At 40.0% G+C, this 26,798-nt stretch overlaps 1 protein-coding gene across 1 annotated transcript in view; it reads left to right on the forward strand.

The window, feature by feature from the left end:
* Positions 1–25,253, forward strand: part of sema3e (sema domain, immunoglobulin domain (Ig), short basic domain, secreted, (semaphorin) 3E) — a 42,177-nt gene extending 16,924 nt beyond the window's left edge. Inside the window, exons 2-17 of the mRNA XM_041795974.1 lie at positions 1,971–2,131; positions 5,255–5,314; positions 5,713–5,832; positions 8,046–8,139; positions 8,383–8,499; positions 12,864–13,006; positions 13,097–13,211; positions 15,462–15,531; positions 15,612–15,756; positions 16,069–16,294; positions 17,429–17,520; positions 17,941–17,982; positions 18,214–18,380; positions 18,747–18,817; positions 19,104–19,237; positions 21,302–25,253. Coding sequence (XP_041651908.1) covers positions 1,971–2,131; positions 5,255–5,314; positions 5,713–5,832; positions 8,046–8,139; positions 8,383–8,499; positions 12,864–13,006; positions 13,097–13,211; positions 15,462–15,531; positions 15,612–15,756; positions 16,069–16,294; positions 17,429–17,520; positions 17,941–17,982; positions 18,214–18,380; positions 18,747–18,817; positions 19,104–19,237; positions 21,302–21,805 — 2,261 coding nt within the window. The 3' untranslated portion in view covers positions 21,806–25,253. The remainder of the gene's footprint in view (positions 1–1,970; positions 2,132–5,254; positions 5,315–5,712; positions 5,833–8,045; positions 8,140–8,382; positions 8,500–12,863; positions 13,007–13,096; positions 13,212–15,461; positions 15,532–15,611; positions 15,757–16,068; positions 16,295–17,428; positions 17,521–17,940; positions 17,983–18,213; positions 18,381–18,746; positions 18,818–19,103; positions 19,238–21,301) is intronic.
* The last annotated feature ends 1,545 nt before the right edge of the window (positions 25,254–26,798 follow it).

The raw sequence follows: 26,798 nt of genomic DNA on the forward strand, positions 1-26,798 counted from the left end.
CCTTAACCTGGCCTGGTGGTTAATTACACACTCATTTGTTGTGCAACACACTTAACCTACCACATGCTTTAAGTACACATGCATTAAATGGAAACATACTTGTACACAAAGGAAAATGCAAAAATTAAAAGCATTAGTGCAACATACTGCATGCATGTCTCTATGAATCTCCTTTTACGGATGTTTACATGTAAATCAGCCGCCGCTCATCATTATTCAGAAAGACTAGATGGAAAACTATCTTTAAATAGCTTTCTAAGTCTGTCATCTGAATAACTGGAGGCAGATTTAACTTCACATAAAGAAGGAGCTGATTGTTTGGTAGCTAGCCTAACACTCTGAGAAAAGCTGGAACGCAGAGAGGACTGTCTTTCATCCAAATTCAGCTTAACTTAGAAGGAGCTGAGAGGAGACAGTGTGTGTGTGAGAGCTCTAAGTGTGTGTGTGTGTGTGGATTAGATAATTACAGGAAGCATGTCTGAGCCCTGGCAGAAACACACACTGCCACATCCCTGCACTTTCTGCCACCTAACCATCCAAGATCTAATGCTACTCAAACAAACAGTCCCCTTCTCCAAGAGAGAAATGTTAAAAGCTACAAAATATACACACTCACCCACTCCTCTGTGGATACTTAATCCCATATAAAACAAATAAAACCCTCCACTGAGTGACTGTTGCAATGAGTAATCTAGAAAAATGGGATAAACACTCTCTCTGTCAATCTTGGAGCTCAAATATCAGTAAAAATATACAAACTCTAGAAAAGCAAATCATATAATTACCCCCTGCAGCCGCAGCATGGAGAGACCTTTTCTGAGCTGTTGAAAGGTAGGACATGTTAGATATTTTTTTCTGTCTTAGAAGTGCATGGGTGGCCGAATGTCTGCACAAATGAAGGGAATCCTGCATGTTATAAATTTTATCTTAAACCCCAGGTTGTCTGCTTGAATCAGTCTAAAGGTTTCAGAAAGGTCCGCTAACACAACCCAGATTTCCCCTTTCTTCTTTTACAAGGACACCCTGTCCAACTCAGTCATGTGTTAATGAAAGCTTTTCAGACAAGTGCAGCCCAGAGGAAGTGCACACCTTTAGGCCCTTTAGCACTTTGTTTAAATCTTTCACCCGAAACTGCCTCCAGAAGCTCACAGAGAGCAGCACCCTGTCAGGTTCAATCAGATGGACAGGACGGGTGTGTTGTTTGTGTGCAACTGACCTATCTGTTTTTCTACATGGTGTGTTTTTACGCTGATGAGTGTGCAGTTTATGTGTAATGACATATCTGTTATGGGCCGTTGCTTCCTTTTTGGTGAGGGATTTGAAACCATCTCGAGCATTGTTGGCAGGGAGGGGCAGCTGATGTCGAATTATCGGGTGATAAAGAGGCTTGTTCCGTTTCCTGTTTGATAACGCGGCTTCCTCCTGATTAAAGGGACCATAGGCGACATCAAATGTCCTTCCAGTTGATACTTATATCTTTCCCATGACTCCTTTCATTTTAGTAAAGCTTAGGCTAGCAGCAGTCTTCAGCTTTAGCTGTTGGTACTCTTTCATTCCATGTGCTGATGATAAAAACAAGATGCTCTGAAGTTATCTGACCAAGCCAGTGTGGCTAAGAAATGTAGCAGAATGAAGGGAGAGGAGGAATAGGTGCCACATGAGAGTGAGAGATGAGATGGAAAGATAACCCTGCCGCTGCTCTCTGCTATTCTCTCGGGGATGCTATGAATCAGAAACACATGTTGCAATGTGCCTTTGGCCATGGGAGCAGATGAGACTCAGCCGCCAGTTACCGTAGCAGCGAGAAACCTCCAGAGGAAAGGTTTTGGTCTAATTTGAACTTGCTTGAGGCAAGAAACAAGATGAGAATCCACCTTTGAAATGAAAGATAGCCAGCTAGCAATCCTTAACCGAATTATGTTGTGTCGCTATAATTCTTTATTTCGTCTTCGACATGTTTTTGTCTGCAGATCTTTGGCAGCTGAACAGGACCTGGGTGTTCCAGGGACATGGAGCAGCTCTTCAGCCTCAGACCATGCTGCTTGACGAGGGCCACGAGAGGCTTTATGTCGGGGCCAAGAATTCTCTGTTCTCCCTTAGCCTGGACCGGGTTAACACACACCAGAGAGAGGTAGGCATGTTTTCATCCAGCCTGGTCCAAGAGGAAGTGAAGAATATGAAACTAACACACCCGCAGTTCAAAGGTTAGCCAAACTGAGAGTGCATTTGGCTGCATGACGTAGAGTCAGCAGACTAGAAAGTTTGTCTGACAGTTTAATAAACTGATTATAGGCATATTTTTTAAGCTGTGACAGTTATGGGCATCATTGTGGGGGGGAGTGGCAGTGACTAACCATTGGCTCAGCTAAGGGAAGGAAATGTAGTTTTTGTTTTTTTGTGAGTCATAGCGGTCACAGTAAAAGAAAACCTGGTAGGATAAACTAACATGGCTCCTAACCCATTCTTAACTCCTGAATCACAAACAAATTTGAAAACCTTCAAGATGCCCTTCGTGTGACCCACCCAAGCAACTTTTAAAAAGTCTTTTATCTTTCTCTTATATAATAATTTGTTCATACTTTCACTGATTTATGTATATATTTGATTGTTTTTTTTTTTTAGCTATAGTGTGTATTATGTATGGATTTAATTTATTTTATTTATTGACTCAATTATTTAATTGCCTGAATTCTACTAGTATCTTCTTTCTGTCTGCTCTTTTTGAAGAACTTTGAATTGCATGTTTTTCATGAATGAATGTGGAGTCCCAAATGGCTCATTACTGGTACCTAAACTTTTTAATTTGTATATTAATGATAGATGTGAAGCTGCAAAACCATTGCACTGTGTTGTTTGTAGATTAGAAGAAGATTTGAAAACTTTGGCAGTAAGTGTTGAAAATGAAATGGACTTTGATGAAAGTAAGTATCTTTAAATTTAAACTAAACCAAGTCTATGGCTTTTGCTATTAGAACTAGACTAGGTAAAAACCTAGTGTATGGCTGACTGCAACTATCTGGGATGCTTGTTGAAATGCCTGACTGAATTGTGTGTTCTGGCAGAGTGATTATGTCTGTTGGTTGAGAATTTAAAGATCCCTAAAGTTTAAAACATGCAGCCCTGTCAGCTGTAAATGGCTAACCTGACACGCCAGATAGACTGTTTCAAATATCCATTGCATGAATAAATTTGACATCCATGTGGGAAAGCTCCTATATAAAGTGTTTGGGAAGGGCCGGACTTTTCAAAAAATTCTCAAAAGGTAAATGGAGGAACAATTTGTCACATTCATAACAGGCCAATCAGAGTGACAAGACAAAATGATGGCCGCATGTGCTACTCTTGTGCTGGCTACCACTACCTTAGATTGTTAATGGTGGAAATTCTCTGTGTATAAAATTTCAGTGTGGCTCTCTGGTCTTGTTTAAGAAAGAAATGTGGTCCAGTTCCAGTTAAACTTCTGCTCTCCAGCTACATCCAAGCTAACAGCTACTGTGGTAGCAGCCACTGGGTACACCAGCAAACCCTGCTTGTTATGGTTACAAAACTATGTGGAAGCAGACCGGTAGAAAAGTGAAAACATCTTTGCCGTCACTTAAAGCTTTCAGTGCGGCTTCTGTCTGCCCTTGTTTTAACAGACATGTTTTCCAGTTCTGATAAAACTGCAGCTCTGGCTAAGTCCAAGCTAATCACTCCACCAGCAGCCACCGTATACAACCAATCACACAACAACTAACCCTTTAACTATCACAGTCATGCCGAAGCAAGTCAGCAGAAGAGTGAAAACATCTATCACATCATGAAAAGCTTTCAATGTTGTTTCTCGCTTCATACAGAAACGTAGGCCAGTAGTAGTAAAACAGGCACTATGCTAAAGCTACATCTGAGGTAATCACCAGAGGCAGCCATTACAATTAGCTTTGAGGACAACTATACCCCGCACAAAGCGCAAGGCTGTATGTAGGGCTCTGAAAGTATAGTCTCTCACTCAGTCAGTCACATGCAGACCCATGTGTAGAGCTGAGACCGCCGAGACGAAAAAAGATGAAAATATCCTGCTGACCATAGGTGTTGTTAATATCGACATAGTGTCCGAATTCTGTTTTTTGGTGTGATTGTTGATGATAATCTGACATGGAAAGCTCATCCATGTCGAAAAACAAAGGTGTCTCAGAATATTTTATTCTTTATAAAGCAAGGTTCCTGTTAAACTACAAGGTAATAAGAATTTTCTATCTTATTTTGCCATATCTTTGTATGGTGTGGAAATCTGGGGAAATACATACATTAGCAACATAAAATTATTATTCTTATTGCAGAAAAGAGCCGTAAGAAGTAACATAAAGCAGATTACAGACAGCACTCCAACAGTCTATCTATGCGGGAATGTTTAACTTAAAGATCTGGTTGAGTTTCAGACAGCCATGGTTATGTTTGGAGCAAAAGGTAGAGTATTACCTGAAAATTTGCAAAAGTTGTTTTTGTTTTTGGCTCAGAGGACAAGGAAAATAGAAGGAAATGTAATTTTAAGCATCAATTTGCATTTACAACTTGATGTGTACTTTTGTGGACTAACAGTTGGCGCGCTGCCCAACTTTAGTGGTTTCAGTTGGTTGAGCTTTCTTTAATTAAAATCTTTGGCTGCAGTTAACACTGAGGTCTGATTGCTGCAAGGTGATGATACAAATGACAGTGTAATGTGTAGTATGAAGCAATAAAAAAATAGACTTTTTAATTTTTGTAATAGTTTGCCGATATGTTTCCTCACCTTTGAGCAAATGTAAACATCCTGGTTGATCCTCTTTATGTTGAGCTGACTGTGTGGTCAGACACTCAACTGAATTTAAAGGAGAAATTTGCTGTTTGTGTAAGGTTTTTGGGAACAGGATAATATTCACTTTCTTCTGTGGCCTCTCAAGTTACCTTGTTTTTACCTTGACTTTTTTTCCCACAGTTATAATTGCAAACATTTCAATAAAACTGCAGGAAAATTGATATTACTAATGCATTTCCATGGAGGTCTAAGAGCCAGATTCTTGAGAGCATTGTGGAGCTGCAGATAAGATTGGCTCAAGATTATTCATCTTTTCATTCATTCATAGAGGTGATAATAACTGTTTGGTCAAATTTAAAACTACATGTATAGGCCTACACTTAATGTGCATTGGCAAAATGTTTCACATTTTCTTTCTTTTTTAATCAGGTTTTAATAATACTGTTATTAACGATAGTGTAACTCTGTATCTTCTTTCAGATCCAGTGGTCCAGTACAGAATATCAGATCGAGGAATGTTTGATGAAGGGCAGGGAAAAGGTAAAGGGAAAACTCACTTGTGTGCACACCAAGAAAAATGTCCTTTTCTCACTGTTGATGATAGAAATAAGGTGGATTATTAAGGGCACAGCACAAACTGATAATGTGGATTAATTTAGCAGGTTTATAGATTGTAAAATAAATGTATGATACCAGTAAAAAATAGCATTATTGAAGAGATAGATACTGTCAGCATGTATGGGTTTATTTATGTATCTCATTAACCTTGTGAAACCTTTGCATTGATGTTATTGATGATGCCGTAAAAGCAGAGTAGCCTGATATTTTCCATCCCCCAATTATCTCTGCCTGGCCTCAATTTGCCCCCATGACCCCTCATCCGACTCAGCCTGCTCCCCTCCCGACTAAGTGTTTCATCTCTGTGTTGCGTTCAACAGCCAGAGTGTGCAAACTACATCAAGGTCTTGCAACAGTACAACCAGACACACTTGCTGGTATGTGGAACAGGAGCCTTCAATCCAGTCTGTGGCCTGGTAACAGTGGGGAACACGGGGCAGGTGAGTCCAAAGACAGAGTTAGTGTGTGCAATGGCTAAATAAAGTAAAGGTGAAGGTTTCCGGGCAAGAGAGGCAGAGGTTCAATATTTAATAGTGGTTTTGGTGTTGATTTAAGCTAGTTCTTTCTCTGCTTGCTGTGAGGGTATGATACTTCTGGTTGACAACTGGTTGATGATCAGCTGATTGATGATCAGCTTGTTGATGATCAGCCAGCACCGGCATCATAAACTGACGCCGCTTCACGTGATGCTGGAGAGGGAAGGACGTCCCATGGGCCGTTAAACATCGGTCTCTTGGCTCCCATCCTCCACTTCGATTCCTCCAGTCTCTCCACGAGTCCCTGGTGGGACGGACTAAGACTCAAGGAAAAGACTCAAGCCAGAGACCCAAGCCATATACTAGTATAAGTCAAAGTGAGATGCAGCCATGGGATCTGCCTAAAGTTGCAGGATTGATCAATTCCTGGTTTCAGCACTGTTTGGTGCTTGTCTTCTCTACTCAGCTCACTTCTGTTGAAATGAATTGTTGTTTTGTCTTTCTACCAAACAATAAAAAAAGATAAATGGAGGTGTCAATAAGGAGTAAGAAGTATCACTGAGTGGGTCATTTCCAGTAAAACATTTTGCTCTCATCCCTACATTACATTAATCCTTCAAAACTGGTAGATTTTACAAAGAACTAGCAGCAAAACAAGCAGCCATTCTGATTAAATGTTGCAGATTTCGTCATTATGCAGAAATCCTCATTGTTTGCTTCGACTCTACACCCTTTCCTTTCCAGATGACCGTAGTCGAAATCATCCTCACACTGCTTCGATTATTTTTAAGCCACAAGCTCTCAGTACTGTTAGTTCAGCTTGGATCTCTGAGCTGTTTAACTGTTAGCACATGCTGCTGTAGTTTAGTTTATCCTCCTAGCAACAAGGAATGATTTGTGGTGAAGCTGGAAAAGAAAGTGAGTAAGACAGGATGAAACTTTGATCAGAGGGATTTCATTTTTGGGCACATGCTGCTCATTAATGATTAAAAAAAGCGAAGAAAGTCCAGTCCAGGTGAAAGAGAGAAGAGAGAGGTCACCTCAAATGTTTGCGTGTCAGCTGCCTGAGTGGGATTCGAGTGCTTTAGCGTGCATGAAAAACCACCTGCATACGCTTGTGTGAGATTTGTCTAACACATATCTCCCAAGTGTCAAACACAGAGCCGTAGGTGTTTGTCCATGTGCTTGCGTCTGGGTTGTATTTAGCTAGAGAGAGGAGGGGAAGAGGTTTCTAATCTGCTTTCCAACACTAGTCCAGTAGGTCAAGCAGGCCAGTCACACCTCCCAAACAGGAACTACGTTCAACCATGTCTCATATCTCTGGAATCCTAATAGAGCGAGCAACACTTGAGCAGTATAAGCAACATAATCTCTTTACAAGATTGCCTCACATAAATTTCATACCTTGTGTATGAGATTACATCTTCTGGGAGGTCTATGCTGAATAATATTTAGATAAGAATAAAATATTTTGACATAAAATACAAGAGCCATTTTTCAAACTAACATTTAAAAGTGTTAATGGACTTCTGGCTCAGATGTTTTAAAAATACAGCCCACATTTCAGAGTGCTACATGTGAAGTAATATAGTATGTGTTACCTATTTTCACTAGTTTGATAGATCACATGAAATGATGGATGAGCTTAACCCACAATCTGACTTCTGTTAGAGCCATACGTAGGGCGCAGCACAGTAGGACTCCTCTAGTCCTCATAAATCAACGTGTGACACCCCTCTGATCTGCCAGTGACAGACATAAACAGTGTGGTGCACCCAAACATATGAGCTTGGTTGGGCAGGGAGTTTGGTGTATGCATGTGTGTGACTGTGTTTCTGTCACCTGCTGTGCAGAGCAACAAGATCAGGAGAGAAGAAGCCGTGACTCGCTCTGATAAAAGAGAAGAACATAGTTGGTTTTACAGCTTCAGACAGCAGTTCCTCTTTTGCTCATCCATCACTTGTTGTCTCATCTATCTTCCTTCCTCCTTCTCATCCATCACTTTCTGATCCCTCATGTCTCGACACTCACCTCTTTCTATCTCATTGCATCACAAACATTGGGTTTGTCCAGATGTTAACACCTCTGGAAGAGTGCAGTTAATTGTGTTCATGCATATTTATGTGTTAATTGCTTTGCCTGCGTGTGATTGTGTATGTTTTGTGTGCTGCCCTCAGGACAGGCAGTTTGCTCTGGATAAAGACGGTATCATGAGTGGTAGAGGACGCTGTCCATACGATCCCAACAGCCCCTGCACATCAACGGTCTCTAGTAAGACACTCATGCTTTCCCTTCACCATCAGACAAGAAAACACAACAATGAAACTAAAAGTTATGCACTTATTTAAACTGGCTGGGTAATTATGCATTTCAGCTTATCGAGGTTTGTCTTATTATGTTGACCTTTAATTAGACAACACTGCCATCTTGTGGTTCTTCATGCCAGTATTTTAACCACAGTTTAAAAACTTTTATCTTTATGTAGTTTTAATTTTGTATCATTTGTGTCCTCAGGAGGAGAGCTGTATATTGGATTGTACACGGACTACTGGGAAAATGATGGCGCTCTGTGTCGACTTAACAACCAGACATACACACGCACTGAAAGAGATGACCGACAGCAACTCAATGGTTGGTGTTCAATATAAGAAATCACTGCATACAGCTTTAAAGGCAGAGGAGTGCATATAGACAGAGTATGTGACTAGATTATAAATATCTGAGAAATGGATGCAAGTTATGATGCTTTATAATGCTCGTGTTCTGTACTTGCATTTGCAGGTCGAGTAGTTTCATAAGTGTAATGTAAATCTAAATAATGTAAATTGATTAATATTGAATATTAATGTACTGTGTGCCTTTTAGTACGATGGTTCTTAACAGGAATGCTTCTATACTGGGATGCACAAGCTTGTGCTTAAGTATTAATGATGTATTAATCATGAGGGGAAAATGTGAATCATAACTGTATACTGATTAACTGCACCTAACCGGCTAAAGTAGCTTTGTGACTATGATCTGAACACATTTAAAATTCTCTGTGCTCTTAAATTCATTGTTTTATGGATGAAATCTACAGATTAACACCATCCTAGATTGACTAGTGCAGTGGCTCTCAACCTTGGGGTTGGGACCCCCTTAGGGGTTGCGAGACACTGAGAGGAGGTCTCCAAATGCCCTAAACAAAACTAAGACTATTTTTAAATCACACTGTTGCCACTTTACACCAATTCTGCCAAATTGCAACCCCTTTTCATCATTTTTCCCCACCAATTTTGACAGTTTTTTGCATTTTAACACCTGTTTTTGTCCATTTTAAACTCTTTCCACCCCTTTTTTTTCCTGCCTGCTTTTGTCTTCTGAACCAATTCTTGATACTGAAGACTAATTTTACCCCTTATGACCCATTATTGCTACTATTACCCACTTTTTACGCCCATTTTTTCCCCATTTTAACCACATTTCACTGTCTGGTATACCCATTTTTGCTAGTTTAACCAATTTCTGCCACCATCTGCCTATTTTTTCCTTCTCAGTTAATCTTTTATTGTCAGTTTATATCATTTTTTCAACCCATTTCACCAAATTTCCACCCATATTTGCCAATTGAAAGCCATAACAACCACTTTTAACTCCATTTTACCACAATTTATGCCCATTTTTGCGACTTAAACCCATTTTTGCCTTTTTTTTTTTTTTGCCACTTTTATCTAATTTTTGCCACTTCTAACCCATTTGTGCTACGTTTCAAATCCAATTTCATCACCTCTTCCTTTTTTTTTTTTTAACAAAGGGATTTACATTTTTCAGAGGGCTATTTACTGCACAAATTATTTAAAAAGATATTGTTTCTTTGATAAGAGTAGTCATTTATTTCAGGTTGAATATAAAATCCAGATATCACTGCTTAACTTTACGAAGGATCATATTTTTTTTGTTCTTGCTCTCAAACGTACGTCACTTTGGATAAAAGTTTCTGCTAAATGACATCATAACATTTTGCTGGCCTCCATGTTCCCCCAGTTTGGTTGTGTGCCAGAAAGCTCTCCCCATTACCCCCCCTTATGGGCAGCCTTGTCTGCACATGACTATTCTTAATTGCGCATGGCTGTGTTCAACTAACTTCAGGTACAGTGGGGGTCCCCGGTCTCTGGAACCTTTATTTTGAGGTTCACGGGCTGAAAAGGTTGAGAACCCCTGGACTAGTGGACAGTTTACCCTCGGTCTCCACATTTCTTGTTTCAAAAACTAGTAAAAGTTAAGAAACATGTCCTCTCTGATGTTACAATTAATATTAGAACAAACAGTAATGCAATCTTTCTCAAATAATCAACATATGCAATTAATTGCAATTAATTAATAACAAAGCCTATAATTAATTAGCTTAAATTTTTAATCTGCTGACAGCACAAGTTTTAAAAGACAGATAATTCAAAGTACATCCCAAATTTGAGCGGGCTCACTGGGCTTCTCTGAGAAGTCAGAAATTAACCAAGCATAACATTTAACCACTAAAACTAATTTTTCTGTTCAGGAATGCAAGTAAATAACTATAATTTGACATATTAATCAAGAAATAATAATGTTCTCTACTATTTTTTCCTTTTTTGTAAATCAGAAAATTTGAAAATTCATGGATAAAAATAATAATTTTACTTTAGCATTAAAGATATCATTTTGGTTAAAGAGCTTCTACATATTGGTGTATTAACCATTGCAGAAACATAAAAAATTATTTTGGTAATTACCAATGCTGTTAATTTAGGGCAGCTGTGGCATACACCCTACTTTGGTTAGGGTTAGGGTGGTCTAATAAATTTGTTAAGCACTGTGTATATATATATAATTTTTTCTTCCTCTTCTTTTAAATGCCAAGAGCTAACACTGTGAGGCCAGCAGGGTTTAGAACAGAGCACAGTGCTGTTACTAATGTCACTATAGCTAAACTGTGTCGCATTTGCTGTGGATCAAAGACACCGCTGTGTATACTTTCTGTTGATGGTATAAAACATTTCAATACTGTGCATTATTGCCTGTTGTAGCAGAGGCCACAATTTTTTTTCATATTTATATTAACAACATTGCTACTTTTTTGGCAAACTATCTGTACGTTAATGACCAGTGTTGGGGTTGTTACCAGAAAAAAGTAATCCATTACACATAACTAGTTACTTTCTAACAAAAATGTAATGCAATACATTGCTAAGTTACTAACAGCTAAAAGTAACTAGTTACACTACTAGGTACTCCTTGTCCCCAGTGTTGTGTTAAGTGAAGTCATGTCAATAAAGTCAGCAAAAGAGTCACTGCCTCCTGATAATCCTGCATAACATTACAATTAGCACACACCCCTATTCTAATAAGGAGGACACATAAGATCTCTCCTTTCTGCTCTCTAATACAAAAAATCTAAAAACGTTGTGAAAATTAGACCAAAACCATACCTAACAAATATGTCATGAAAAAGGCCACAGTAGGGAACATTTCTTCCAATAGAAACACTGCCATAAGCCTATTTATCACAGCTTTTGGGTTTACTTTGGCTGATGTTGGACATTGAGCTCTGGCTGCTTGGTAGGTGTTGGAATCAGTGTTAATTTCATCGACTAAAACTATGACTAAAATACTCGTTGGCAGCTTTTTTTTTTCCATGACGAAAATTAGACTAAGACTAACAAAAAAAGATCTGTGATGGCTGAAACTGACAGAAAGTAAGTTTAGTTTTCATCAAGATAACTAAAATTAGACTAAAATCAAATTTACTTTTCATCGGGCATTTAAAATGTGGGATATTTCTCCACTGCGGATAAATCTGTCAAAACTACAGAGCCCGGGAGGTGACATGAACGTGTTTATTTTTTTAATACGCACGTGCGTTTTAGTATCTCGTGCATGTGTTTTAGTATCTCGTGTGCATGATTTCACACATGCTGGATACTAAAACACATGCGCAATTTAGTATCTCGCACGTGCAATTTAGTATCTTGCGAGTGTGCGAGATATTGAGCAATCCCACACACGAGATATGAATAACATGCATGTGCGAGATATGAATAAAACGCGTAAGCGAGATACTTAAACGCACGTGCGTGTTTAAAACAAAAATTTAAAAAAAAAAGCACGTTCATGTCACCTCCTGGGCTCCGTACAAAACACATATGCAGCTGCAGAAAGCAGGGACCCCAGGTTTGGCAGAGTGCAGAGAACACACTAGCATGGTTTGGAACCAGATTTAAGAAAAAAATAAATGATTGGACTAAAAGTAAAGACTAAAATGTGAGGACTTTTTATGGACAAAAACTAGACTAAAATTTTTTTGAGTTTTCGTCGACTAAAACCAGACTAAAACTAAAAAGGGTAGAAATGACTAAAATGTGACTAAAACTAAAATACATTTCATCTAAAGACTAATACTAAAATTGAAAAATCTGCCAAAATTAACACTGGTTGGAATCATGAGTTATCTTGAGAACTAGGCTCCAGGGGTGTTCATATCTCCTCACATCTAAAATGATCCTTTATGAACCACTTTGACATTTACTTCTTTGTTCTCCATGGACTTGAGCTGATGTGTCAGTCACCTGAATAAGCAAGTGTTGCATCAGAGAACAGTAAAGAGACTCTTGATTTTTTTTCTCCATGCTCCTGTTTAGTTTGAGGATTGGCAGTATTGCAAGTAATGAGATTATTTTATAGTAACTGTAACGTGATTACCTAATTAGCAACAGTAACATGCTACATGACTGCCTTACTGACAGATGTAACGTGATGATAGTAGACGTTACACCCAACACTGCTGATGACACAATACTGCACTTTTTTGGTGACACTGTACAACTTTCACCTAACACATCCTTCAGTAATTTACATCATTGTAAATGAGGGACTCCCTATCAATGAATTCTTGAGTATAAATAAAGGTTTATTGACTGTCAGACTGCTTTGGATTCAGCTGCTTTGCAAAAAGGCCAACTTAACACTCCTTCCTTTTACAGAACCAAAATTTGTGGGCTCAGCGGTTATTCCTGACAACGATGACAGAGATGATGACAAAGTTTACTTCTTCTTTACTGAGCGTGAGATGGATGCTGAAGGAGTGAATAAGGCTGTGTATTCACGTGTTGGCCGAGTCTGTGCGGTGAGAATGCGAACTCTGTAAATATTTCTAAACATTTCTGAAAGCCGAAGAGCTGCTCTGACTTTACATATCTGCCTTCATCTCTTTTAGAACGACCAGGGAGGACAGAGGATGCTAGTGAATAGATGGAGCTCCTTCCTTAAAACTCGTCTCATCTGCTCTGTGGCTGGACAGAACGGCATTGATACACACTTTGATGAGCTTGGTAGGCTTACAAAGACACTATTTGCTTCCCATAATATTATCCAAGATGGTCTTATTCAACTTGATAGCAAATCTGCAGAGCTTCTTTTGTAGTTATGAATAGTCAACAGAACTAGACCTATCTCATGCATCTTTTATATTTTATGGTGATGACAGAATTATCAAATTGTTTCCAACAATCTTAAAAAGCAAGAAACCATCAGTTTTTTTCAAGGTCCCATTGGATTTAATATGATCACCTTACATTGGGAGTGAAACATATCAAGTACTGTATGACACATGGGGTGTCAGTTGGCAAGCTATATACATTAACTATCAGTAGGCTAATACATTTTTCTTGGAATGGCATGAAAAAAAGGTTATTAAATAAGTTAGTCTTTGAACATGTTTAGCTTGAGTCATGAAAGACAGAACCACATCAGCAACAGTGGTTGTTCAAAACTGCAACTCCAGTATGCCCACGCTACAACAGCGTTTATGTACATCTTTTTTTCATTATTCAGTCAGGAACACTCATAAGTTTAAACATTTTATTGCAAAATGGACCAACAGTTTAACTTGGCAGAAAAGGCTCTGCTAAAATGTCCTCCCTGGGTTAGTCAAGCAGCATACTATGACTTTCCAGGGAGTGCATGGCCAGAAACCCCCATGTGGATGGATACAATTATGACAGTGTGTAGTGAATACAATAAAATAAACTCAAAAGAAATTAATCCATAGTTGCATGAATCTGAATATGGGGGTTCTACAAGCTTTATGCTATAAAGGAGGAGGCTGGGGTGGAGGAGGTTAAGCTTTGCCAGCAGCAGCATGGTTCATCAGTATTAATGCAAGCAGGGATTAGTGAGAGGTACGTCATATTTAAATATACTACTGTGTTGAGAGAAAAAAGTGTCATTCGCTGTGGGAGCTGGGTGGCAATAAGCAGGATGAACTAACACTAGACTTGATTTTAGAGTGTTGGAAGAAAAAAATACAAAAAAGCTTTGAAGCACCAGTGTTTACCTCCTTTATAAAGACTCCAATTCAGAAAAAGTCAGGGCAAGATGTGAACAGAAACAGAAAACAGTGATTTGGAAGTCCTTTCACCCTCCATTCAATTGAATACAACAAAACAAGGTATCTAATATTCAAAGTGATAAACTTTATAATTGTCTTCTTAAGAATACTCACATTCTGAATTGGATACCTGCAATACATTCCCAAAAAGTGGGACAGGAAAAGACTGGGGCAGATATGGAATGCTCAAAATACAGTATGTCTTGCTCAAGGACAGATCAACATGTGACAGCAGGAGGTGGGGACTGAAACCACAACCTTCCAATTGTGAGAAGACTGACTGTACCTACTGAGTGGCAGTGATTGAGTATAGAAGTAGAACTCCTGAAAGGTTTAGTTGGTCACCATGAATTATAGCATGAGGTTCCTCCCTTTCTGAAAGATTGTGTGGGCAAATAGTCCAGCAGTTTATGAACTATGTCCCTCAATAGGCAGTTGAGAAAATTTAGACATTTAACTGCCTACAGTCCATAATATCCTCTAAGGATTCAGAGAATCTGAAGAAATCTCTGCATATAAGGGACAAGGCCAAAAATCAACATGTAGTGTAAGTGACCTTCAGTGCTGCTAAAAAAAAAAAAAAAAACAGCATCAGTCTGTAGACATTGTGTGGGCTCCAGAACACTTCAGAAAACCACTGTCAGTTAACGCAGTACACCCCTGCATCTACAAACATATGCCAAGACTCTTCCATGCAAAGCTAAAGACATCCAGAAGTGCAGCTGACTTCTCTGGGCTTGAGTTCATCTGAGATTGACTGACCTAAAGTGGCGAGTCCATATTGCAGATTGTTTTTAGAAGTAATGCCATAGAGTCCTCTGGACTGTAAAAAAAAAAGGTCAGTCCTTATTGTTATCAACATGAAGTTTAAAAGCCAGCATTGTAATGGTGTGGGGATGTGTTAGTGCTCATGGCATGGGGCAACACATGTTTCATCCAGATGACATCTTTTCTCATTGTAATGTCAATCAGACTGAAGTTGATTAAGTATAATTATAATACGTATAATTAATTTCTATATATTTTTTAAGATTTTAGATTAGAAGACAGCTCAATTGAAAGTGTTAATTTTTTTTTTTTTTTTCAATATTAACCAGAACGGCGTTTAACTGTTTTTTCAAATTAACTCTTTAAATGTTTTAATTTTTCATGCCAAACAAACAAAAACTGATTTCTAAATGTTGTGTTCCAGAGGACGTATTTGTGCTCAATAACAAGGATGGGAAAAACCCAGAAATCTTTGGTCTCTTCAGCACAACAAGGTTAGCAGATGATTGAATTTTTCCATTACATGATTACAGTTTAATATTCATCAAATGACTGATAAAAGCATCTTTTCCAGTGCGGTGTTTAAAGGTTATGCAGTGTGTGTCTATCACATGGATGATATCAGAGCAGCCTTTAATGGACAGTTCGCCTACCGAGAGCGGCCCGAGCACCACTGGACTCCATACGAGGACCGAGTCCCCTACCCTCGACCTGGATCTGTGAGTCTTAAAAATGTGTTGTAGGTTTCATTACTTGATGCACCACCATTATGCATTCACAGCACTCTCCTGCAGTCTGTGTTCACACCAGACGTCCTCTAAGAAGGACCGTGTAGAGAGCATGTCGGACAGCTCTTGTGAGTGTCAGCACTGTTGTAGCTACCTCAGCAGGTCAAACTGGGACAGTCTAAGCTAAACACTAAAGCATGTCAGCTTTTTTTCCTCCACGCTACATAAAGTGCTTGTGCAATTTAGACCTTCTCCTGTCTCTGATCCACTCTCTCTATTACTCTCACACCATCTCTCTAACAGTGTGCCAGTAAAGTGAACGGAGGGGGCTTCTCCAGTTCCAAGGAGTTTCCTGATGAGGTTTTGCGGTTTGTCCGTTCTCATCCTGTGATGTATCGTCCAGTCCTCCCTCAGCACCGCAGACCTGTTCTGCTGCAGACAGAGCCAGGCCGGAGAAAGCTGACCCAGATTGCTGTGGATAGAGTGCAAGCTCAGGACGGACATTACCATGTTCTCTTCATCGGCACTGGTACACAAACTCTACAACCCATAAACTTTTTAAGGAAAATAAGGAAATTTGTGTTTGGTAGATTATTTTTTGTTGTAACAATGCTTCTCGGCAATCATCTCGTACTGTTTGAAAGCATGCTTATTTCTCTTTTAAATGGTGCCACATTTGTAAGGAACATATATTTGTGGGATGGGCAGCAGAGCGGAGTATGTGAAAAATGTGTCAAATCTTCTCTGTCAATGTCATACAGCTTATTCTGATGTAGCTATTGCCTCTTGAGGATGACATCTCCCTCAGTGGAAAACCATGGCTTGTCATCATTGGAGGTAATCTCAATGCAGATAAATATCAATATGAGATTTTGCAACCAGTGGCAATCCCTTATCTCCACAGTCTGGGACTGAACTCTGTCCTCAAAGATGGCAACACTCACCCCCACATGGCAGGGTTTATCAGAGACTACCTAAAAAATTTGGGAGTGGAGAGGATGAAATGGCCTGCCTGAGTCCTGACCTCAACCCCACTGAACACTTGTGGGATCAGCTGCCAGAGTGACCAATACAACTACACTGGCTGACATGCGACAAATGCTATTTGAAGAATGTGATGCCATCCCACAGTAGTGTGACCAGGCTGGTGACCAGCATGAGGAGGAGGTGTCAGGCTGTTGTGACTGTGTATGGTTCTTCCACACGCTACTGAGGCTCCTGTTTGTTAAATGAATAATTGGTTAAATTTCCAATATGTCTTTGGTAGAGAAGATTTGGCAAATTTTTCATGGGTGCAACCCACACACTCTCAGCTTTGCTGCTCATCCCATAAATGCATGATCCTTAGAAATGTGAGACCATTTTACAGGTAGAAAAACAGGCTTTCCAACAGAAAAAGATTTATAGCCATGAAAAATTGATAAGCAGATGAAATAATTTACCAAAGACAAATTTTCTTACTTTTAGTGCTATGTGTACTCATCTGAAACCTCATGCTTGACTCTTGTTAGTTTTTGAAAAACATAAGGGAGACATATATAACACTTTGATGGCATTAAAATATTTGAGTTAAACACAAAAGATTTGTTGCACTGAAACAGATTGGACATTTTTGTGCCAAGAAAAGGTGATTTAAACTCATGATAATGTGTTCTTTCATTAGACGATTCCACCGTGCTGAAAATTATCACCATCTACAACAAAGACACAGACACTATGGAGGAGGTGCTGCTGGAAGAGCTGCAAGTATTCAAGGTAGTCTATGTTTAGCTACAGAGTGTGAGAGTAAAGCAGACTTTGTAACCAGGCTAATTCTGCATTTACATCTCAGAGTCCACTGTGGCTGCACTTAGACAATCAGAGGGTCTGGTTTGAGAATGCTGATCGCTAATTTGCCTCCTTTCAATCATCAAAAGGGCAGAAGTGTGATTGTGCAGCCTGCCTGCAGAGAGATCTTCATGATGGTTTGAATACATCAATTTTACAGAGATCAGTTGCATTTGAAAACAAGTCTGAAAGTGGTCCCTGCTGGTATTTAAAATGGAAAAACTCAGTAGGGACAGATAGGAGGACAGCAGGAGGTCTGCAGTGACAAAAGCCTTTGCTTTGTTATTAATCAAAAGATAAAGCAATCATCGTTGTTTTTGATTGCAGTTAATTGCTTCTTGTTTGCAGGTACCTGTGCCAATTAAAGAGATCATAATATCACCTAAAAGGGTAAGCAATGAGTATTTATAATGTTTTCCTTTTTGTTAAAATTTTTGTGTATGAGTTTAATCATGCAGTACTGTTTTTAAGCCACAAGATGTTAACATTGCAACAGTACATGGACATAATATAGATGTACTGTAGTCTGCTGGCAGCTGACTGTTAAATGCTTGGATAAGGTAAAATACAGGAAGCATTTTCATGACATTTAATGTGCTTTTATTTCTTCTGGATTCACAGCAACAGCTGTATGTGGGCTCAGAAGTGGGCGTGGCCCAGATCAGACTGCACCAGTGTGACCTCTATGGCTCTGAATGTGCTGACTGCTGTCTAGCCCGAGATCCTTACTGTGCCTGGGATGGCCTCACCTGCTCCAGATACTACCCTGCTGGGGTCTACACAAAGAGGTAATAGCCCACACTCTCTAAGGCAGGAGCCGTCTTTCCTCCCTGCAGTTGTGTGTGTGTGTGTGTGTGTGTGTGTGTGTGTGAGGCCACCCGTTCACACCTTACCATTTCTTCTGTTCCACCATGGCAGCTTGCCCTGAATGTCACATTGCTCTGAGTCTGCTTTATCGAGTCTTTATCAGTGGCTTTAAGAGACATGACAGCAAAGCCTTATGTAATCTCTATTAGTATGCACTTGATCACTCCTTTTCCTCTTTCTATTTTTTCTGGCTCCTTCTCCTTCTTTGGTTTCTTTTCCTTTTGCACTTCCATCACATTTACAATTACCCCCCTCCTCTCTCTCCACCTCCCTCGCTCCCATCTCAGTAGACGATTCAGGCGGCAGGATGTTCGCCATGGCAACGCCGTCCAGCTGTGCAATGGGCTGCAAATTGATGGTAAGTGTATAAAATGAGTGATGTGTCTATGTGTGAGTACATAGTAGGGCTTACATCCATGTGCTAAATGGCACACAAATAAAAGAAATAAACGATTTCCTTTAAAGAACTGAAATACAAACAAAGCACGATGAACACTCGTGTTTCATTACAGTTGAATTGAGAGGAGCTGATGCTCTGCTGCTGATGGTGCAGATAAATGGGAAAATAAACAGTTTTCAGGGAATGAAAGGTCATGGTGATTCCTTGCTCTCACTATTCTTACTTGATGTGTTTTTGTGTGCAGATGAACAATGGCACAGAGCTGAGGAGAGGTTTGTTTACGGTGTGGAGAGCAACAGCACTTTACTTGAATGTGTCCCCCGATCACTTCAGGCCAAGGTCCTGTGGTTCTTACAGAGAGGTGGAGAAAAACATGAGGTAAGTCAGGAAAAGATTAAAAATAGTATCATTCTGACCATGTATTACACCACAAACAGAATAAACCAAACAATAGTGAAAAAGATACATTATAAAGGTAGGACATCTTATTCAGGAACTTGCTTTTCTTGAACCCCTTACAGATCTGTCTAGCCACGCAGAAAATGTAAGTTTGGCTCACACAGATGAGATTCCTGCAATTCTTCTATGCAGTGGGTTGAAGTAAAGTTAAATTTTCAGCCCTTAAAGTATCAAAAAATTACACTGACTTTACATTTGTGATAAGTCCTAATATGGCATTTTCAGACAGGGTACGTGGCAGCCTAGTCGATTTTTCCCCTAGCTTAAATGATAAAAAAGTCAGGGCTATATGTACTGAGTACTGAGTATCTTTCTTTATTGGCAAGAATAAAAAGAAAATAAATCTCCAACCAGGTTGTTCAGGTACAGTCACACTGCTATAATAAAGTAAAAGCACAAGCGGGAACTCTAACTCAGTGGATAACTTCACCCACGGTGCAAATTTGTCCCACATCAAAAAGAACAATCCACTAGAAACATGAGCGAAAGAACCCCAGCAAGGACCACTGTAGAACAGGCAAAATCCAAAAAAACTACAAAACACATAAAAAAAAACATTTAAACACTCATGCCCAAGGGCATGATGCAAATAAGGAGCCATGTTACTGTGTTTTCGAAGAAATGTAAATCCACACTGATAGAATAGTTTGCAATGCGTTTCTCGATGACCCTGATGAATGCCTCAAGCCAAAGTGTGTCAGGCTTATAAAGTTGTTCTCTAAATTTAACTGTTGTTCTCTATTGCTACATCAGTAGAGTGTGACAAAGGGAGGTTAACACAGTACAATTACATTTCTGATTTGTACTTTTCAAAGTAAAAGCCCGGATAAGCATTTCAGTCAGGAGAGACTTAATACGAGTAACACTAATAAGACACTAATGAGATGGCAATGAAGGGAAACAGGATGGCACAGGGAAGCTGGACCTTGACACCGATGATATGTAATGGAGGTGGCTGGGGTGGAGGAGGGTTGCAGCAGTCACTCTGAAACAACTGACTGGCTGTGGAGGGGCTGAGTAGGGGGGACAGATTTTAATAACAGGAGGTTGCTCATATCTGAGCAAAATTTCAATTCATAAAGAAACAAAAATATCTAGGGCGGTCAAATGATTATAATTTTTAATCACAATTCCTCTCAAAATTTCTGAATTGAAGAATTTTGTTGATTGCATTTTATCTCCTTTTTTCACATTTTGAAATTCCATTTTGTTTTTTTCAATTAAAACTATTTTTGTTCCATTTTGGATTTTTTCCCATTAAACTGAGGGTAATTGACTACCTGTTTGGACACAGGCCTGCTTTTATTTTGAAAGAAAGTAGATTATTACATGAACTCTACCATTGCAAAAAAATGATTTGTTATGGATTGAAAAGGAAACAAGGGAGCAGAAAAAGTTAAAATCTTTCATAACATAAGGTGCTAATGGTTTCATTCTTGTCCACTGAGCTGTCTGAGTGTTAAGGAAGAGTAGTTTACTCCTTTTGCATCACTGTGGCTGCAGAGAGATGTTTTAGTGGATTTAAAGTCTGCTGAAAGGGACAATAAAGCCCACAGTTAATGGTGATTAAAAGAAATAAATGCACCAATTATGGACCTTAACTAATCCCAATGAATGCACTAATGCTGACAGGCCTGAAAATGAAATTTCCTTTGTCTTGTGTAGAGGTTTCGATGACTTTAGTCTAGTATCCCTCTATCTATCCCATTGTGCTTTGATAAATTCAAATGTTTGATCTTCAACATTATAATGAATCAGGTAACTACTTCAAATAAACCTTATGTCAAACAAATCGGGTCACGTAGGGAAGTCAGTGAATTGAGTAGCTATTGAATTACTCCCAGTGCAGTAATTTACTCTTTACTTGATTTGTTCAGTGGGTGTTTTAATCAAATTCCTCATGGGAGAGGGGGAACTGCAGCAGCAGTGCAGCAAACATCTGAACTGCCTTATGAATCACTGGGCTTCTTTCCCTCCCTGTAGGTTCGAGGTGATGAGCGGGTAATCGTGACTTCCCACGGGCTGCTGTTTCTGCGAGTGAGGAGCTCTGATGCTGGTGTGTACGTGTGCCAGACTGTAGAGCACGGATATGTGCACACATTACTACGAGTCACGCTGCACGTGCTCAGGGGGGAGAGGGTGGAGTCAGCGATCCACAAAGCAGCAAATGAAGGAGAGGGAGAGAAAGCTGCAGCTCCATGCCACTACTCTCTGGGTCCTCCACCTGGCCCTAGCATCAGTCCCAGGGCTCTGGTCCCCTCTTCAGTCCCCGGCCCACACTCCAGGCTCTGGTACAAGGAGTTCCTCCAGCTAATTGGCTACGGGGATGCCCAGAGAGTGGAGGCATACTGTGAGAGAGTGTGGTGCTCGGATAAAAAACGTAAAAAGGCCAAGAAGAAGTATGCTCCTCCCGCTGGTGAGAAAAGAGGAAAAGGGAGGGGGGAGGAGAACTCCCACCGAGCGCCCAGGCACACCTTGGACACCTGAGGAGCACACGCTTAACGCACGTACACGCACACATACACACAGTCTAAAGGTCAGATTCACTCAGTGTTTGCACCATGTAAAAGGGTTTCACTTTGCTTTCATCAAGCACAGTAACAGTAGAAGAACAGTAGCAGGCTGCTTTGGTGTATTAGTTACATTTGTCACTCCATATTTAGTATCTTTCAAAGCAATGTTTTGTTTTCAGTGTGGTGTAAACCGATTATGTGGTGCAGACACTGGGTAAGCACTTTAAAAAGTCAGTGTCAGCGTAGAACAGAGGCCTGGCAAGAGATGGACGACTGATTAAGCCACATCACCTCTGATCTAAAGAGACAGAATACAACAAATCAACTCCTGTGGAATGACCCAGCCTGACTCTGCTGTCATTCAAAACGCACACACAGACTGCTCCACTACACCTCTGCTCCTACTCTCATTCCTTGCCTCAATATGACAAACTAGCATATATGATATATATCTATTATGAGAGAGAACAGCTAAGCTCTTTTGGTACTATGCTAACTTATTTCTTCGGTCTTTACTTTGAGGTCTGTAGCTGTTTAGATGTTGTAAACTGGAAAATGTAGTGCTGTTGTTTATTGTACGGTAAAAAAATGCATTATGATACAGAAAACTTGTTTATAATGTGCACATGTAGGGTTTGCATTAGCCACAATACATTAAGAAAGATGCTGCAATGCCACTGTAAAAGATACATGAGGCATGTTTCCAGTGTGCAGGTGCATCTAAAAAATTGGAATATCATGAAAAAGTTCATTTGTTAAAGTTAAACTTCCCCACATTCTTGACTTTTTGTTTTGATCTTGATGATTACAGCTCATGAGAACCAAAAATCTTCCATCTCAGTATATTAGATTATCACAAAACTCCAATCAAAAGAAGGATTTATTGTACAGAAATGTTGACCTTCTGGAAAATTATGTTCATTTATGCACTCAGTACTTGGTCAGGGCTCCTTTTCCTTTTGAATTTTTGCCCCTATTTGACGTGTCTTGGAGGCAATCAGTCTGTGGCACTGCTGGGGTTGCTCTGATAGCAGCCTTCAGCTCATTTGTATCATTTAGTCTCTCAGCTTCCTCTTGACATTTTCTCAGAGATTCTCTATGGGGTTCAGGTCAGACCAGTTGGCTGGCCTATCAAGCACAGCCTATAAAAACCATGGTCACCAAACCAGTTTCTAGTAGTCTTGGCTTCACTGTGGGCAGGTGCCAAGTCCTGCTTGAAAAGGAAATTAGTATCTCTTTAAAATTTCTCAGGAGATGGAAGCATGAAGTGCTCTAAAATCTCCTGGTAGATGGGCTGACAGCGCTGACTCTGGTCTTGATCAAGCACAGTGGAGCAACCACAGCTGATGACATGGCAACCCAAACCATCACTGACTGTGGAAACTGAAACCCCGGGCTTTAAGCACTGAAAAATTCTGTGCCTCTCTGATCATCCTCTAGAATAGGGTGACCAGATCCTAACTCACCAGACGTGGGACAAAGATTAGATTTGTGTGGGACAATGTGGGATACCAATGCATCAAGGTAGTCTAAAATAACTTTAAAAATAAACATTTCTATTCTGCCCCTTTTTTTACCTGAATGAATGGGAGTATTTCACATTGTGGTAATTGCTAGTTAGTTTAGCTGCTGCTGCTACTCAGACAAATTTCACATAAAACTCTCTCTGGATCACCTTGCACTGGTCTCACCTACAGATAAATAGTTTCCCTATTCTTATTATGACTGCATTTCCTTTTCTTTGCTGTCGTGTTTTCCTCCCTTTCCTTCATGTTTCTTCATGCTGTCCGTCGTTGGTGGTGGGCGCGCCCTTAACCTGCCGTGTCCCAGTTTGATTGACGTGATCACACAGCCCACCCCGCCCCCTGATGACAGGCGGCCCTTGCTGCTTTTTCCACACAGACGTTTGATGAATGCCAGATTTTAAAACTCTCACTTGCAAACTGGAGCCTGTCAATCACAATGCAAGACAGCGTCTCAAATTGTGGGACGTGTGAAAAGTAATGAAAATGCGGGACTATCCCACACAAAACAGGACATCAATGGTTGGCTTGACGCTAGGAACACCACAATTGTAGTCCATTTCCTAGACCCGTCTGTGTGTGGTAACCGTTGATCCATTGACTCCAGTCTCAGTCCACTCCTTGTAAAGCTCTCTTAAGTCCTTGAACCTGCTTTGTTTGACGACCCTCTGAAGGCTGAGCTCATCCCTGCTGCTTGAGCACCTTTTCTTACCACACTTCCCTTCCCTTCAACTTTCCATGAATATGCTTCGATACAGCAGAGAAGATCCTGCCCTTTCAGAAGTTACCTTCTGTGGCTTACCCTCCTTATGAAGGGTGTCATGATTGATGTTTCTTATTTTTGTGAGCTGTAAGCCCTGCAATCATCAAGATTAAAACAGAACAAGTCTTCATATATTTCCCTTTGTATGGTGAAAATTTAGATCATATGGAAATTTAACTTTTTGAAGAAAACCACAGGAAAAAAACAGAACTTTTACATAAGTTGGCACCTGTAACTGTGCCCTCTAAGGAAATAAATACTACTTAAGCACTTGTAAACCAGTTAGAGTAGATAAACAGTGGTCCTTTAAGTGGTTATTGTCATTGTAAGTGTCTACATTTACAGCTACAATTGTGATCAAATGTACTCGCAGTGTTGTGTGTATTATATGGATTATTTATCAAAAAAATAAGGGTGGCTATTGGTTGCCCCCATTTTCTCCTCTCTGTCTCCCTTCATCTGTGTCCCTTCCCCCTTAATTTATCTCCCTTTAGTTCGACTGTAACAGCGCTGCAAATGGATAATCAAGAATACAAGCAGCACATTTTCCAAGGAGAAATAAATATTAGGGTGATCATGCAGGCATGCAATTAGCAGAAAAAACAATTCAGCTGAAATGCCAGAATCAACAATTAGAAAGATGTGTTGTTGGGTTGTGATCACTTCTTTTTCCATGCTGTGCCTTATTTTACCACAAAATCCAGATGTATCTTTTCCGTCTTTATTAATGTGGTTTTAAAAAATGAAACAAACATCATTTGTTGGTCTCTGTCACTCATCCCTCTCCTTGAGCATCCTTCACCTAAGCTAAGACCGAGAGTGTTGTGTCTGCTATACCCTTTATAAATAACAGCCATTAAAAAGATGGGCCATCTTTCGCTGGTGTCACCTCTGTGGTTTAGCAATCAATAACAACACACAGTCCATGGGCACACAGAACCACACACAATGAGGTAGACCTCGCCAATGAAGCAGAATAAAAGAGGTAGAGTTAGTTTTCACTTACATTACAGCAGAAATAAACCTGGATACATAATATTTCCTCTTCCACAGTACTGTTAGTTTATCTCACCTGACAAATAAACATAATATTAGAGTTGTTTATGCTCTGGTGCAGCTGAAAGCACCATATGCAAGTCAAATACAAAATCTAATTCAAGCATTAAAGGGCTGGTTATGATTTTTCCCACAGTGGGCTGCCCACTGGGACTCCACACTCATTCAAATTCTGTCTAGGTTTACCTGAGTCGGTGGGGTGCTGAAGGCACTCTAGAAAGGAATTCATGCTGCTGATTTATTCCACATGGCTACCATAGCAACAGGCTCTGAACCAGTTCAGCTCCTCTCCTCATCAAAGCTCTCCCGTCTCTCTCTGTCAACTTTTAACACTGTTACTCTGGCCCCTGAGTCCCTCAAGCCACTGGTCCCTGTAGCTACTCATATATCACACTCTTTTATAAGAGGCTGGTCCTCTTAGTTAGGCTTAAAAGGGGCTGTCTTTTCTTCTGGGACTGGAACTGGCATTTTGCTGGATGGAGAGTCTGACCTCTCAGGCAGATGCCGGCTAATCAGTTCGGGGACCTGATGCAAAAATAGCCTAAATCTGGAGCTTTCTCTTGCTCTTTTTTTTTTCTCTACAGAATTATACACTTCCAGCTTCAAGAGACCTTATTTAGTGAAATGAAATGCTGTAAATCCATTCATTGATCCACAAAGGGAGCAAAAGGTTAAAGGCCACTCTAATAAACAGACCACTGCTTAATTCGGTCTGTGTGTGAAGATGACAGCAGCAGCACTTATCCTTTTCTTCTCTAATGGCCAATCTCTTCCTCTCTTTTCCATGCCATCTTTGTTGTCCCCAGCAGAGCTGCTTCTATCAGAAGCCAATGCACCAGAACGCTTTATTACAAGAGAAAATGTCAGAGAGGGAAGGAGGGGTTGTGAGGCGGCGGAAAATGAACAAGCAGTGAATGAGTCTTTGCAGCTGCTTGTATTCCACATGTTAGTACATGTAAGACCGATAACATGTTTTTGTGTTCAGTTTTGTCATGAAGAATGCCTTCATTTAAAGGGTGAAAGCTTGGGAGATATGAACGAATAGATCTCTATCTTTCCCTGTTTTTCCTTTGATAATAGGTAGAACAAGCTTCAAACACTTCTAAAGTCCTCCCCTGCAGCATACTCTAATTTTATGATCACCTCATATAAAATAGCCTGTAAAATACAAATTAAAACCGATTAAGAAGACATGATGATATTCACCTGATGAGGCAGAGAGAGAGAGAGAGAGAGAGAGAGAGAGTCAGTTCTGTCTCAACCAAAAGGTCAGGGTTTTGACCCCCAGCTACAGCAGCAACATATCAAAGTGCCCTTGGGCAGGACACTGAACCCTAAATTGCCACCGCTGCATCAATGTGTGTGGCATCATTTCAAACTGATGCACACTTTGCAAAGCTACACAAACTCAAATTCATTTACATTTGACTATTTTCTAGATCAAGATTCTCTTTACTCAAAGAGATCCTTACTACAGACCAGTACATCCTATCCTTACTACAGACCAGTACCAGTTTATTAACCAGGGGTGCTGAGGTACCACTGCCTCTAAGAGCTGAGAGAAGAAAGTCTCTAAAATATTTTACTTATTTCCTGGTTATAGTCAGCTGGCCTAACCTGCCATC

Source organism: Cheilinus undulatus, linkage group 9, assembly GCF_018320785.1.
Source record: "Cheilinus undulatus linkage group 9, ASM1832078v1, whole genome shotgun sequence".
In the NCBI taxonomy this organism is placed as follows: Eukaryota; Metazoa; Chordata; class Actinopteri; order Labriformes; family Labridae; genus Cheilinus; species Cheilinus undulatus.